Source organism: Molothrus ater, chromosome 2, assembly GCF_012460135.2.
Source record: "Molothrus ater isolate BHLD 08-10-18 breed brown headed cowbird chromosome 2, BPBGC_Mater_1.1, whole genome shotgun sequence".
Taxonomy (NCBI): Eukaryota; Metazoa; Chordata; class Aves; order Passeriformes; family Icteridae; genus Molothrus; species Molothrus ater.
In genome coordinates, this window is record NC_050479.2 from 101,452,810 (window position 1) to 101,468,717 (window position 15,908).

At 39.4% G+C, this 15,908-nt stretch overlaps 1 protein-coding gene across 2 annotated transcripts in view; it reads right to left on the reverse strand.

Moving 5' to 3' along the window:
• The window catches only part of UVRAG (UV radiation resistance associated), an 88,277-nt gene that overhangs the window by 47,094 nt on the left and 25,275 nt on the right, over window positions 1–15,908 (reverse strand). For both annotated transcript variants that reach the window (XM_036386090.2, XM_036386099.2), the window contains exons 7-12: window positions 7,754–7,859; window positions 5,835–5,961; window positions 4,811–4,895; window positions 4,250–4,337; window positions 3,623–3,683; window positions 1,431–1,596 (exon numbers count right to left, since the gene is read on the reverse strand). In XM_036386090.2, coding sequence (XP_036241983.1) covers window positions 1,431–1,596; window positions 3,623–3,683; window positions 4,250–4,337; window positions 4,811–4,895; window positions 5,835–5,961; window positions 7,754–7,859 — 633 coding nt within the window. The remainder of the gene's footprint in view (window positions 1–1,430; window positions 1,597–3,622; window positions 3,684–4,249; window positions 4,338–4,810; window positions 4,896–5,834; window positions 5,962–7,753; window positions 7,860–15,908) is intronic.

The window sequence follows — 15,908 nt, forward strand, 5'->3', positions numbered from 1 at the left end:
ACAGGTCAATGTTCTATTAAGGTACCCAGAAGTGTGTTTGGACAAGTTATTAAAATGGTATCAAAATTACTTTGCAAGATGTAATTATATAGTTGTGTTTTATGGTGTCGCAACAGGAAGACAAGTTTAAATCTTAAGGCAAATTACCTTGCCTGTCCTGCCAAAAGTCACTAACCTTCAAAGAGAAATCAGACACTTTAAAGCATCCAAATTCTGTCAACTAGGCACAATAAAACCCTTCCATCTTTATTTCAATTATGAGGAATTAGTGTTAAATTGTTGTAGTACTTTGACTGCATATTTCCGAAGAGAAGAATTTGTTTTTTCACAGCTTCCTGTCAAGAGAGTCAGCTACTTTCCACAAGTTCATTTCCCCTGTCATTTCCTTTGCTCCTTTTTCAAACTTTTGTGGGAATATGAAATTTTTGATGCTGCAAGCTTGACTGCACCCATCCAGAGACACACACAAGGTCACAGAATTCCTGAATTGTAAGGGACTTCAAGGTCATCTCATTCCAACCACCTGCCAGGGCAGGGGCACCTTCAGCTAGACCAGGTTGCTCCAAGCCCCATCCAACCTGGCCTTGAAAACTTCCAGGGATGGGTAGTCCAAAAAGCCTTTGGGCAAACTTTGCCAGTGCCCAGAATCTGAACAGAGCAGTTGGCCTTCCACCAATGGTCAGTGTTGCATTCCTGGCAGCTCAGTAGTTTCAGGCTACAAAGGGAACCTTAACCAGTAATTGCCACTAATTTCATGTAAGAGCACACAGGTGCCAAGACAGTGGGAAAATAAACAAAGTTCCAAAACACAGGAGAAGACATTCAGAGAGTGAACTTAAAGACAGCAAGACAGTTTCCTAGAAGGAAAACAGTAACAGTGTAGCTACATGTTCAAAGACAATTATTACAGAACAAATGAAAAGCTCTACATTGAATATTCAGTTGATTTATAGTAGGTGGCAGATTACTGTTTTTTAATTAATTGATTAAAAAACTCTGTTAAAACAAAGCAATTTGTTTTCTCCCATTTATCAACCACTATTAGGGCACTGGCAGCAGCTCCCCAGTGAAACTACACTTGCTATCTGCAGTTTATTCCCATAGCCAGTAGCAAAACATAAAAGGCAAGTTTTCCAAATAGAAACCAAAACTCATGAAACACCAAGAAACACTAATTTTTTCTAGCACTACTGGGTAACAAATCAAAGCCATATATCTGCCAACAGACTTAGAATAACAAAGCTGAGTTACTCTATTGTATCCCAAAATTCTAACAAGAGAAACTCAATGACTATTCCACAGCTACTGAAAGCAGTAACAAGTAACTTCAAATTCCTTATCACCTCAGACTGCCCAGAAGTGTTTAAGATGGATTTTTTTGGTGTTGACTTGTTGAAGACAGTAGATCAGTGTATGTACAATATACTCACTCTCGCTCTTTTTCCGTCAGCTTGTCATTTATATTGTCTTTGATTGTAGACCGGGAGCCCTTGTGAATGATAGGATACCTGAGTGGCACTTGTAAGAAGAAGGAGATCATGGAAATTAGGTGAGCAGTATAGCCCAGGGCAACAGCAATGCTTCCATCATCTTTTGCTGTCAATGACAAAAAGATTCTATTATTAATTGGATCCATTGAATCCCAATATTCATCTTTATTGCTCAATACAATATTCATCAATATTGCTCAGAACAACAATTACTGTAGCTCTCAGAAGTCAGAACTCAAGGATAGAAGGAGACCTGGTGTCATTTTTGAGAGCTTTACAACTGTTTGCACTTCACTGTGTTGTGTTTGCCTCTTGCAATGAGGCACAGAAAACTGGTGATGGCTTGTTCTCCTGCAAATTTTACTTTCAAAGCAGCACTGCCAGGATGGGGGAGGGTGGAGAAGAGATGGGAAAAGTGAAACAAAATTCACAAGACAAAACTCAAGTATTAAGATTTCTGCGATTCTCTAGATGGAGCTGACACGTGTGAGTGGGATCAGGAGAAAGCTGCATTCCTCCTCAACTTTATTCACAAGTGAGATCAGATGGAGAGACACTGACCCCAAGCTATGAACTCTGTTCTCTGCCAATAGCTGGAAAAACTTAGATTAACCCATTGTTTTCAAGTACCATTTTCAATTTGACAGCTAAAGTTTCAACCTTTAAGCTTCACCTGCTAGAAATACACATAGATCTTGCAATTGAAACTACATCTTTTAGCCACATAAAGGCTTTTCCTTTCTCTTTTCCCTATTTTAATTCTTTTTAAGGGATACAGACAGCACAATAGTCCCTTCTGATGTATCCATGAAACCAGCAGAACAGAGGACCTTCAACAAAGCTTATAATGATATTCAACAACCATACTGAGCTCTATCAAAGCCTGTCATGATGTATGTATTTAAGTTACACCCCTGTCAAAATGGATTTTGTAGAAAAGGTTCAAAATTTGCAGCGAAACTGGTTTTCTAGATTTTTTTTGGACACCTAGTTTTTTAAAAGATTGTATCTACTGAGTCTGAGATAAGATCCATGCCAGACAGCTGGATTTCAAAATTAACTGCTTATTTCACTAAATTGAATGCTTAGTACTTCTTCCTCACAATACAATTCTTCTAAAGACTTGGATAAAGAATTAGTAATTCTTTTGCAATGAATTAATACCAGGAAAGTGCAAATGAGCCAGAAGATGGCATACCACTCATTACCCAGGAGTCAGCAAACTGTGTCCATTACCACATTTAGTGCAATCAGGGAAACAAAGCAATAGACTGATTTTTGTCCTATTGACAAATTAATTTGTTTTAAAGATTATTTCTCCAATATTCGAGCATCCAATATACATATTATTGGTACAAGTTAATTACTACGGGGTGGCTTTAAAGAGTCAGACAACTGATGGAGGTTTTTGCTCAAGAAACCAAGTGAACAGGTACCGAGGGCAAGAAATCCTCAAGGAGATTTTAAAGAATTTCCAGTTCACGTCCAACACTTGTAGATGAATGCATGCAGTTACCTGTACAACTGCTATACAGGCAGGCATATGATATATTTGCTTCTGGAATAGGATGAGCGTTGACAGTTGAAGTAGAAGGTCACTTGTAAAGTACTCCATACTGCCAGAGATGTTCAAAGGCTTTTTTTGCAAGGTATTTATTCGTCAAGTTCACCAGCAACTACAGCAAACCAAATGAGGATTCATGCCTGTTGCCCCACCGAGATTTATGGACTAAGAGTAGCCCCAATGGAATTCTAGGTCAGACACCAATATTTTCCAGAATCACTGAGTTTGGAAGGCACTTCACCCCTGGCTCAAAACAGGTTCTTCCTAGGACTGTGTCCGGCTGGGTTCTGAGCATCCCCAAGAATGGAGACTTGGCTGCCTCTCTGGGTAACCTGTTCCAGTGTTTCAATATGCAGTCTTAGAACACAGAGATACTCTACTAAGAGTCAAAAGGAACCTCCTTTGCATTAACTAGGAAGTAGCAACAAATAAGTCGTCAGTTTTCTCCTAGTCTATATCTTTCTGGTCAAAAAATTTGGACCCCAAGCTATTGCTACCAGTTTTCTTAATTTTACAAAGTTTAGAAGCAGTGTTAACTGTAACAACTACATTAAGAATATGCAGCTACCTTGAAAGTCTTCAGAATTAGGAAGCTTGACTCCACAAACAAAGTAATCCTTTTGGTTGTTCTGTAAATTTAACAGCAACAGTGGAAAGTGAGCATTAAACAGTAACATCCAGAACACTGAAACCTGCATAAAACACGACAACAAAGCTAACAAACAATAAAATAAAAATTAGAAAACTAAATATTCAACTAAACTTAGAGTGACTGACACAGTATTTTAATCCACATCTCACATAGTGCAGAAAATAAATGCAACTTTTTTAAAGAGTGAATAACATTTTATTAATTCATTATATAAAAGATTTTGAATCTCAACATTTTAACATGTTTCTGTGCACTCAGCTAGCCTACTGTCAGGGTTACTTTATGCAGTTTTACACAAAATGGAAAACACCCATTAAATTATAGCTATTCTATTTTCATAGAGGACACTGTGTAAGAGGTGCTGGCCTAAGTTCCCTCCCAGTAAAGTTTGTAATCTGAAGACCATATGTAAGAAAAAGCTGAAATAAACAGAATGAGTGAAGAGCAAATCCTGTCACAAGTAAAGCATAATATTTGTTTGCAAGGTAATAAATAGAAAGTACATTTCACATTGAGCAGATTGTCAGGATGTTGAAAACATACCAAATCAATAGGGTAGATGTAGGATAGCTCCGACAGCAGCTGCTTGCATCGAATAGTCTGCTGGGCATTTATCTTCAAAAACTGTTCTCTTTGGGGAAAGAGATTCCAAAACTATTATTTTCTTCAAAAGCTCCAAATAAAGGTGTCAAGCTGTCATATCCCTTCTGTAGCTTTCCAATTATCACCTCCTATCCTCCAAAAAGTTAGGTAAATCCACCAAAAAAAAAATACAGTACACAAAGCTAATTTTTGTTTTCATGCATACCATACACTATAGACATATTTTGACTACAAGAATCAGGTATTACAAAGCTGTGTTACCCTAAAACACAGCAGAAATTCCTATCAGGGTCTACACATACAAGCAAGCATTAATTTTTTTCTCTTCTGGAATTGCCACTGGTAATCACTTTAGATATCTACAAATTGTAGCAGGGATATCTTAACAGAAGTTTTAGGGCAACATGAGGAAGAATTTGGTGCCAGAAGTCCCATTTTCAATGGCTTGCTCTCAAGCTTACCTTTTTTTTTCAGTTACAGAACAAACATAGATCCTTTTACCTCTTAGCAGTGCATTCCTTTCTTGATTCATATAGAGATTCATTATGCTCTTCAAGTTTCTGGTATTCAGTTCCAAATGCATTTTCTAAGCAACAGGAGGAATCAGGAAAAAAAAATTTCTTAGTTATCCAAAGTTTTAAAAATAGATACTGACAAAATATCAGCAATAATCCTCCACTTATTCTTACCTTCCCATTTTCCATATTATGCTCCCAAACTAGAGAATGTCAGACAGCACAGGAGAATAACTGTCTTCATGCACTACACACCATTCACCAGCCAAACACAACCCATCAGATTTCATCTTCCTTTAATACCTATTCCTCTCACAACCACACAGTGCAGTAAAATCCAATTATGGGATCTCAATACTTGCAAAGTCAGAATAAAGTATATGGTAAAAACAATACATGCATAGCCAGAATAAAGTACATGGTAAAAAACATCCTTTTTAGTAGTAACTAATTACTTTAGACACAACTAAGTATTGAAAACAAAAAATCCTGCAACAAAATCAAGTATGTGTATAGTTTGATCTTGGTGAGCTCCAAAGAGACAATGATACAGCATTTCACTATAGGAAACTTGCCTGGTAAAGGATGATACTAAGATGAGTGTTTCATATGTCACAAATTAAAATATTAAGAGAGATTTTTGCCTTCTAATACGTAAAACTGAATCCAAATCACAGGTACAGCAACTTCCCTCATGACATGAAGTTCCTTTATGATGGCAATTTTTACTGTACTATACTGCAGTTCTTCTGATGTTCTCAAAAAATGTCAGTTAAACACAGATTTAAGATTGCTGTGGAGGGGTGTCATAGTAAGAAGTTATTTAGAGACAAGATACCAGAAACTGCTGTCTAAAACTCAGTATAACACAGAGTGAAGAAATTACACCTGGTTGCAAATTTCAGATAAAGAAAAAACACAAGCAGCACACTACAGCCAGACAATGAAAACAGAAAAGAAACCAACACTTTCATTCTGGTCATAAACTAGGCTAAGGTTTCTACACTTACCTCTGTCAAGCAAAGTACTTTTCTTTTTGTGCAACAAGGCTACTTCTTGACCAAGGGCCTTCTTCTGTCGCTCCAGTTCATTACGCAGCACCAGGATCTTCAACTGTAAACATTCACTCTCCTTTTTCTATGGGAAGAAATACAGATTAAAAAAAAAAAAGTTTCTCTGCACAGAAGCAGTTCCATAAAAAGGTGGTAGGAGAGAATTAAAAACCAGGACAAGACTAGCACCTGATAATTTTACTGCTTTGGAAGGAAAGCAATGCAGCTGTGTGTCACAGTGCTTGATCCTACTGTGGGATGCATCTCTCTTGAGCCCAGATTAAGAAAAAAATTAGGAATGGTGCTTCACCAGGACATAAAAACTGACAGCACAGCACTAGCAGGAGGATGAGCATTCATTCCCTGGCAAAGGGCTCACCAGCAAGAGGGAAGGTGAGCAGTAAGAAGTCTATATAAAGTGAAAGCAGGAGCTGGAAAAAGGCTGGAGATTTTCAAACTGCACTATTAAATTCAATTCCCAGATTCAGGACAACAAGAATAAGAGGACACAAAGAAAACGCTGAGAGAGTATTCAGTCTGGAGAACAGAAAAGGCTCTAGGGAGACCTTAGAGCCCCAGTTGTCCAAGAGAGCTGGAGAGGGAGTTTGAACAAAGGCCTGAAATTACAGGACAAGGGGAAATGGCTTCCCACTGCCAGAGAGGAGTGTTAGATGGGATGTTGGGAATGAAATTCTTGGCTGTGAGGGTGAGGAGGCCCTGGCACAGGTTGCCCACAGAAACTGTGGCTGGCCCATGCCTGGAAGTGCTCAAGGCCAGGTTGGACAGGACTTGGAACAGCCTAGTCTAATGAAAGGTATGCCTGCCTATGGCAGGGGTTTGGAACTGGATAAGCTTTAAGGTTCCTTCCAAACAAAAATATACTAGTACTGTATGATATAGTTTTGCTCTCAGATATTTAAAAATTAAAAGCCTTTGCAAGGAGGACTAACTGAAAGGGTAATGGTTGAAGTCAAGATACCAGAAGGCAAAGAAGCTCTGGGTTGGAATGACTCACAAGAGATTTTATATTGCCCCCTATGGAAGGTGACTTCTTCACCTCTTCATCTACAATGTAACCCCTGTAATTACAGAGAGTAAACAAGCTCCCATTTTTCCCGTTTTCTCAAATCCTTGAACCAGGCTTAACACTTTTGGAACTCAGCTGAGTACTCTCAACTCAGAATCTGCTTTAGAGCAATAAATTAACTTCACACTGCAAATGTGTCCTTTACAAGGCACCAAACACATATCACTGAGTACCAACATAATGAAGTCACCACAAACCACTCCTGTTCTGTCAACTCATCTTTGAACCAACATCAGCTTTCCTGGGCAGAAAGCAGAAACTAATGTCAACAGACTTCTCTGGGGAGGGGAGGGGAGGAGACCAGGCAAAACCAAATGCCAAAAGCCATTGTAAGATCTAGTACAATTTCTGTTTAAAATGAATATGTCACTTGAATGACAGCATTTGCATGAACTCTGTTCATCCAAAGGGAATAAGGGTGCAAGAAGATACAGCCAATAGATTCACCTCACTCTAAATCCACCACAGGTTCCTGCGAAGTTTCATATAAATCATTAGAAGCTTGTTTTTCCTGAAAGATCTCTTTTGTGCACTGTGCAATGTTTATGTTTTGATAGCATGATTGTACAAAATAAAGGTAAAAATTGGATAACTGATTTATCAATCCATCTGAGTAACTCACACAACTCAAACTGATGATATTACACAGCTCTCAAATGAATTCCCATTTAAAATGACAGGTGTAAATAAAGATTCCAAGTTCAAGTGTTAAAAAAAAAGCTTACAGTCAAGACATCAGTCAGATGCTTCAGCAAGCCCATAAAATAAGGTTTTAATAAATCAAACATACCAGTTCATTCCTTGTAGATGTACATCTCAGCTTTTCTTCAATCTCCCTTCCTATTTTCTGAACAGTTACCTGAGTCTGTTTAATTGCACACTGAGCTCTGTGGAGCCTGCAAGGAGAAAGTTACAGCTGTGATAAAGGCTCCCCACACATGCAAACACCTCAAAAACAGCAACAGGAATGCAAACTCAGACTGTCAGCTTCCATTTCCAAATACCAAATAGGAAGCGTAAGGAAGGCAGCTTTAGATGGGACATTGGGCAGAAATTGCTCCCTGTGAGAGTGGTGAGGCCGTGGCACAGGTTGCCCAGAGAAGCTGTGGCTGCCCCATCCTGGGAAGCGCTCACGGCCAGGTTGGACAGGGCTTAGAGCCACTTGGTCTAGTGCAAGGTGCTGGAACTGGATGAACTTTAAGGTCCCACAACCCCAAACCATTCTGTGATAACTTGCACAGTTTATGAAGAAAACTGCCAAGGCTTTAAATTCAATCAAGTATCAAAATCTCCTCTTCAATTTTTCAATTCAACAGATAGACCAGGCTGCAGGTGAGAGAGCAGGTAATTACAGGTATCTCATTTAAGTTAAATCACCATTAACTTGAAAATACATACATACAAGCATTGTTAACACAGGCCATCTTTAAAAGTGCAAGTATCCTTTAGCTAACACACAGCTACCCAGCCAGGAACATGAAACATACTTCAGTATCTCCCACTATGCCATGGGTCCTTCTGTAGCAAAAACATAGCTTTCTTAATTGAATCACGTTTGAAAATATTAAAAGATTATGATGATGAGTTACTGATTGTTAGCCCTGGCTTCAGGGTGAAGAGAGAAAAGCAATTATTTGCCATATTTATTGAAAAAAAAACAGGCAGAGGAAAAAGATGGCAAAAACAGGTCTAAGAGAGACCTTAACATCTTTCTTAAAACTAACACGAAGTAGAAATTATTGTATTTATAAGAAAAAGAAGAGTTGTACATAGACACAAACAGTGCTAGTAATATTAATAAACAAGGTCTTGTGATTTAGAACTTTTACATGTTACAGTTCTAAATGAATACACTTAAGTCACCAGATACCTTTAGTTCCTTCACACTGTTGCTTCTCCTAAACACCATAATAGCATAATTTAAAGCAAAAGTCTAAGTAATTTCTTTGGTTTCTCTGGAGTTTCTCAAACTGCTCACAGCACCAGCAGCTGCAGAGCTGTTCAGGGGCCATCCCATATGAAGAAACACTGCTCTGCTGGCTGCTGAGGGGGTGGGGGGGCTGAGACTGCTCAGACCAACAGTCCTGCATCACCCAAGGGCTCGGTCTAAACACACCTAATGTAGAACTGAGACCTCCTGGAAACCCTGATCCTACTGGGAACTACTTCTTAAACCTCCCACCTCTGTGAATGCACCCGAGGCTGCTGGCTATGGAACATGTGGTTACGCAGGTCAAAGCCAAGGTTTGCTGACCATCCCGAACTTCACTCAGAGCTCTGCTGCCATGTCATCCACTTCCACACTTTCCAACTTGTCTCTTTCTAAAAGTCTGGAGTGTTTTCCTTCTACATATAAGAAAGCCTTACCAAGATAAAACTTTTTGGTAAAGAGTAATAACTGAATGACATTTCCCCTTCCTCTTTATGTATTTTAACACTGGAAGAACATTCTTGATTAAGTCCATTAGGTGATCACAAGACAGTCTTACAAGTTTTCACAGCACTCTATTTAGGCAGAAAAACCTCCTGGAATGTGTTCTACTCATTGAAAGAGTACTTACATAATGGAGAAATTATTAGAAAGGTCATTTGCCATGTGAGTTCCTCACAGTGATTTGATCAACACTCATTAACAACCTACCAGTTGTGTAGTAACTAAGTTCTCCTATGCATGCTCAAAGGACAAGGAACAAACATTTAGAGAGACTGACTTCTCAAAACAATACATATAGTCAAATACTTGTTCAAGTGGTGAATCAGTATCTAAATATAAATTTCTGACATATAAAAACTGCTATAGAAAATAACTCAGCAATAAAATCTGGTTTTAATAAGCAATTTATGTCTTTTTAAGCCAAGCATCATCCACTCATTCCTTGCACAGTTAAACTTTGCTGCCTTGATGCCAAATAGGGCCATTTACACTGCAAGACAGAAAAATTACTGATATTGGTTGACTCAATTCCAGTACATCCACTGTTGTTCTAAGAACTTTAAAATGGTAACATGACCACATCCAAAGTTAAATCTTACAAGATTAAGATTTTAGGGACTTCATCTCACAAAAGCAGCAACCATCAACAGAATTTTTTTTTTCTCAGCCAAAAAAAAAAGCCTCAACATGGAAATCTTTGGTCATCCAACAAGGGGAATACAAACTAAGCTATTAAGAATAGCAACATGGAAATTTTGTGTATCACTTCAGCACAAGTAGACTTTGGTGGAAGCAATTATGATTGCACAATGGAGATCAGCAAGCTGAGGCCATAAATCTGGATTAAAATGTACACAGAATAAACAGAGAGAAACTTCAACCCTGACTGACCACATCTTGTTTCCATTTCTAGGCTAAATGCAGGTTCAATGCTACAGCTTAGTCAGCACAAGCTGTGCTTTGAGCAAAATCCTGCTTGGTTTAATAAGTGTCAACAGTAAGCCAACTGATTACATCACCTACATGCCATCAGCCAACCTGGGATTCTTCCTACGTTGCCCAAGACTTCATTTTTTTAAGTACTTTATTAAAAATAGCACTTCCATAGCACTTTAAAAGCGAATTGAGGACTTGAAGAGGCCACTGGCCTGCTACCAAATTTCCTCCAGCAACTGGGAAAGCCAAGCCAGTTACAGCAGAAACTCCAGCCTTTTTAAGGGATAGTTTAGCCAACAGTGTTGTCACTTGGTGTCTGCAGCAGCTCACAGCCATTGTCAGCCAGAAGCAGAGCAACTGGAACGTGATGACTGACAGATTTACTGCTGTTGCTTGGGGCCCTGAGAGCTGCTCTGCAATTGTCCAACATCAGGCCAGTTCCATGCTGCTGCCTGGAAAAGACCGGAAAGCAAAGCAGACATTTAAATTCTTGAGCATCCTGACTGATTGAAGGTGGAGATCCACAAGGCTGCTGTTCTACCTCCATTCCTACAGCACCAGCTTTCTGAGATGGGAGAGATTAAGAAGACACAAAACACTCCCCCTTCCTTTGAACAGTTTAGAAAACAGTTGAATACATTAAAAGTGCAATCCATGTATTGTAAGCTAAGACTAACATAAGCTGCATCCCTATTTGGTGCCAGCCAGCTGTAAGATTTTTTTCATAACCTCTTAAACCATCATTTGCTACATCTGCTTTCCCACAAGAAAAAAATCCTAATTTATAATCATAGACTCCCTTTCCAATTTCTTAAGACACCTATACCTACAATTTATCAAAAGCAGATGTAGGGCAAGAAAAGACAGTAGGGAGTAAGAAAACAATAAAATACAAGTCTGACTTAATAATTTGTGACAGCAAACCTCTACAAGAGCCAATGCTGTAAGAAACTCATGTGATAGATGAGTAATGCGATGGTTGACTCTCACAATTAAAAGGGAAATATCATGTCTATATGTTAAGAGAAGTTTTATAGATTTATAGTTATGTTTTACCTCCCCTTGTGTTATTATTGGGGGTGGCCTGGGTTTGGGACATTTGGGATGGTCAGCTTGTTACTATGGCAGCACCTGATCTCTAATCAAGATTTAAGGCAGTGAACTCCACCACTGGACAGCAAAGGAGGAGCCCATGGACTGAACTTTGGGTGGGGCTAAAGAGTTAAAAGGTGAAGCCTCCATTGTGTGGATGAGCACATGGTGGGAGAGATCCTCTGCTCCTGGTGCCGTAATACTTTCTCTATTCAGTCTTCTGTTGTATTTTTGATAAGGTTTTAATAAACCTTTTAAAGTTTTTGAAACTGAGTATTGTTTCTCACACTCACACAAGCGAGTGATGCAGCACAGATAACCTTCCATCATTCACTCAAACAGTTCTGAGTCCTACAAATGTAAATCATTTACATGTAACCCTAATGTTTACAGTGGAGAGTCTACATTTAAGCCTTACACACTTAAGACTCAAATTAAGCTTTAAAATAATCAAGTCCATGTGGATTTGTGGACTGCAATAACGAATGCTTTGAGCTATTTGGAAACAGAGAAGAAAAGGAAAAAACACGTCTATCAAATGGGCAGGTTCCAGCCTCCAGTTTGAGGAATACTTAAGGAAGCTAGCGAGGATGTACATCACCTTCAATACTCACAGGGCATGAATGGAAGAAGAGAGCCTTAAAGTGAAACTCAGTTTTTTTGAGAAATTAAGCAACAAATGTGGGATGTCTCTAGTTCCAATTCCAATTCACAGATTTAACTCCAGTTAAATGGATGAATTTATGGGTTAGTTTTTTTAATTCAGAAAACAAATGTGGCAAATTACAAAGGAGGCTTCTTTTTGTTCTTTCTCAGTTTGTGATTACAGAAACCTTGCTGCCAGGGCACACAATCATATCCAAGACACTGTATTTAGTAAAAAAGATAAATTAGATGCAAATCAAATTTCTGAAGTGCATAAACACGTCAAGATGACTCCTGCCAGGTGGACAGTAACACCAGAATAATTCAACAGGCATTTCCTTACAAATCTTCATAGAAGTTTCAACTCTCACTCTGAGACAGTGAGCAAGCCTAAGACTGTGATTCACTGAGCAACTGAAAAGGAAGCTGCACAAAATCAGACTGAATGTGTTCCAGGTTCCACCCAAAAAGAGACCAGTTGCTCCCCACTTGATTGTGCTCTTCCACTCAAGGCCACACAACTGATAAAGTGCTTGTGACAGCAGAGCACAGGCTTATGGAATGCAGGAAGGAGGTGGAACACTAGCCAAGATTCAGGTGACTCATGTTTCAAAGCTGCATACTGCTGCACTCTCCTCCTGGAAGCTACCCCCAAATTCAAAGCTGAGTCTTCTTCCAAGGGAAGCAGAATTCTGCAGCTATAGTAGTGAAAACTCCCACCTAACAGGGATGGTCGTAATGCTCTCAGGAGAGTTCTGCAGCTTCTTGGACATCCATGCACTTCCTATCCTGCCCTGCTTTAATGAGCAAATTTATTAGAACATTTTACCCACAACAAGATTGTTAATCTGTTTAATTTGTTCTCAGTCAAAATTTTGCCTTGAGTTTCCCTGGTGTGGTTGGATAGTTCTGAGGATTTTAGAGACGTGATTGCATTCACCAAAATCTTCGCCCAGGCTGAGAGAGAAAGCAACTCACAGCACCATTCTCATGGCCATATCCAGGACAAAGGTGCAAAAAAATAAACAGTCCTGATGTTCACATAGTCCTCCTTAAAAACTTTCAGGTATCCATCAGTAAATACTTAGATTCTCCTTTGGTGACACTTTGCTATTAAGATTAAAGATAAAGAAGACAGATTCTGCAATGAGGATGGTAAAACACTGGCACAAGGTGATAGTAGGTGCCCCATCCCTGGAAGTGTTCAAGGCTAGGTTGGATGGGACTTGGAGGAACCTGGTCTGCCATGGCAGCCAGGTGGAACTGGATGATCTTTAAAGGTCCCTCTGAACCCAAACTATTGTACAATTCTGCAACATGCTGGTTTTCATCCATTTCATAGAGCCAGAAAAAGGAGGAGGACTGGGTTCTGACTTCTCAGTATTGCTTCATTATTAACCATCTTTTACACACTGTCACAAATAAAGAGGCAGAGTAAAGCTACTTTTTAAGCCCTGCACAGCTTTGTGTAATTCCTCTCAAAAGTGCTTTGAAACAAAATTTGGTGAAGAGCTAGCAATATATCAAAGCTAAAAATGTGCCACTGCAGGGGTAGCTTATTGCATATGGCATATTAGGAAAACTGAAGATCAGAGCAGCAGCAGACTTAACAAACACGTGCTGCTCTTATGCTTCATGGACTGTTTGAACTTGCTATGACCCATGCCACTCTCTGCTACAGATTTTGGCAAAAGGCAGGCTTGTAAGTTTATTGTTCTAATGACTGAATAGCCTCAGTTCCCGTACAGCTCAGCACCATAGAGGTCAAATGCATGGGAAGAGACTTGTCCAAAAGTCTGATGCCACCAACAAAATACCTAAGGAACCTCTCAGAAAAAAAAATCAGATCTGAGTTTTCATCTTTATCGCTACTTCTCAGGAAGCCCCCACAGCACAATTCCAGCCCACAAAGTTTTCAGGCCAAGAAGGATGACACTTGTTAAACTGTTCATCCATTTCAGCACTGCTTAATTAAGCATACAGAGGCACGCTAGAGGTCTGATTCCAGCTCCTATTTATTCCTCTTGGCCTTGGGCCACCTGGATTTGCCTGTCCAAAGCCAAGGGGGGATGCCTGCCTGGTCTTGGCTGCCTATTGGGTACAAAGTGCCAAGTCTTCCAGGTGCAAATCTTTCCTGTTTAGAAACACCAAACCTGGCCATCACAAAATCCCCCCCGACGCTTATCACTAGCAAAGTGATGTTTTATCAGAGGAACTTGGTGATTTAAGAGCAGGTAAGAGGAATCCTACAACCTTTATCACACTTAAGATGGTGTATTTCTGCATCAACCAGAAGAAGATGATAGCAGCAGCAACATTGAAGTCCAAAAGTCTGCAATGTGATTGCCAAGATACTCTCAGAAAAAGCTAGAGCAAGGCACTGAAAGAGTATCAGGTTATTTATTAGTGATCACCTTTCCTGACCCATTCACATGCTACAAAAAGATGGTGACTGTTCCACCATGTGAACATCCGTAACTCCAATGTTTAGAGAGTTTTTGGTCAGACATGAGTTGGGACCCTTCTCTGAGTAAAGGACAGCAAAGAGAAAAGCTAGAAACAGGAGACTTTATTATCAGTGCATCTTCTAAAATTTAACTAGATCTTTTCTGCCTGTGCTTATCTCTATGCAGCTACCACCATGCCACAAAGAATAGAGTAGCAAAAAGCAACTCTTTTCCATGTAGTCCCATCTACTTCCTTGCTCCATTGGGTTCACTTGTTTCATGGAGATGAAGATAGAAATAGAGGAACTTCAGGGAAGTTCAAAAGGCAGTACAGCTTTGCATAGCTCACATCTGGATTTATCAGATGCTGTGCAACTCTCTGAAGTAAGACAGCTGGTGATGAGAACATGTCTTCTTCCTGCCTTCCCTCCTTTTCACTCCACTAAACAACTGGAAGCCTAAAGTTTGGAACTGCTACTTAACTGAACCATACAATAGCAAAGGCTGGCTGAGCTCCTGTCAGACAGGACACTGACACTGCTCAAGATGGGCTGGTTTACACAAGACAAGTCAGTGTACCTGAGATACACCACAGCACTAAGCAGCCTAAGCCCACGGAGCCCTTGTGCTGCTCTACCATTCCCTACTCAGAGCTTATGAAAAACAGTTTCACTTTCAGCATTATTTCCATGTGTTAAAAATAGCTGCACAAAGCTATTACATATAGATTTGGCATATGCAATCCCAGTGACTGTAGTCTCAGAGAAACTACACTGAGGAGATACTAATAAGTTTTTCAGCTCCACAGCAGCCTACACTGACCATATATTTTGTCTTAATTTCTAGTTTCTAAGATCAAATTCTGTTTGTTCAATAAAACTGTTAATAAAGATGGAAGATTTTAAACAAAAGCAAAACAGGTATTTAAAAACATCTTCCCTAAAATAAGCAGAGCTAAACAAAAGCTGATTTTACATCATGTCAACATGTTTTAGTCATGGTCACTAGAAGGTGATTTTGTGAATATCTCAGTTTCAGATCACAGACAAACACTACCAACATTTGTATTCTTAAATAATATCTCTTCAGTCATGAGACATGCACTCTTCTTTAAATGAACAGTTATATTACAAATGGCAAACCCTGAAGCAAACTCTGTCACTTGAAGCATACCCTTGCCCCATGAGTGATAAATACCCAGAAGTATAATTCAAATCAAATTCTGCCAGATGAGACACTAACAATATTAAGCAGCTAGTCTTTTTACTCAGCCCATCACTCAAATGATGCCAATGTTAGATTCTTTTGTTGGTTTTGTTGTAAAAGAACACTGTTTTAAAGCAAAATGTCTTCAATCTGCACTAACTAGCTGACTAGACACCACAAACACA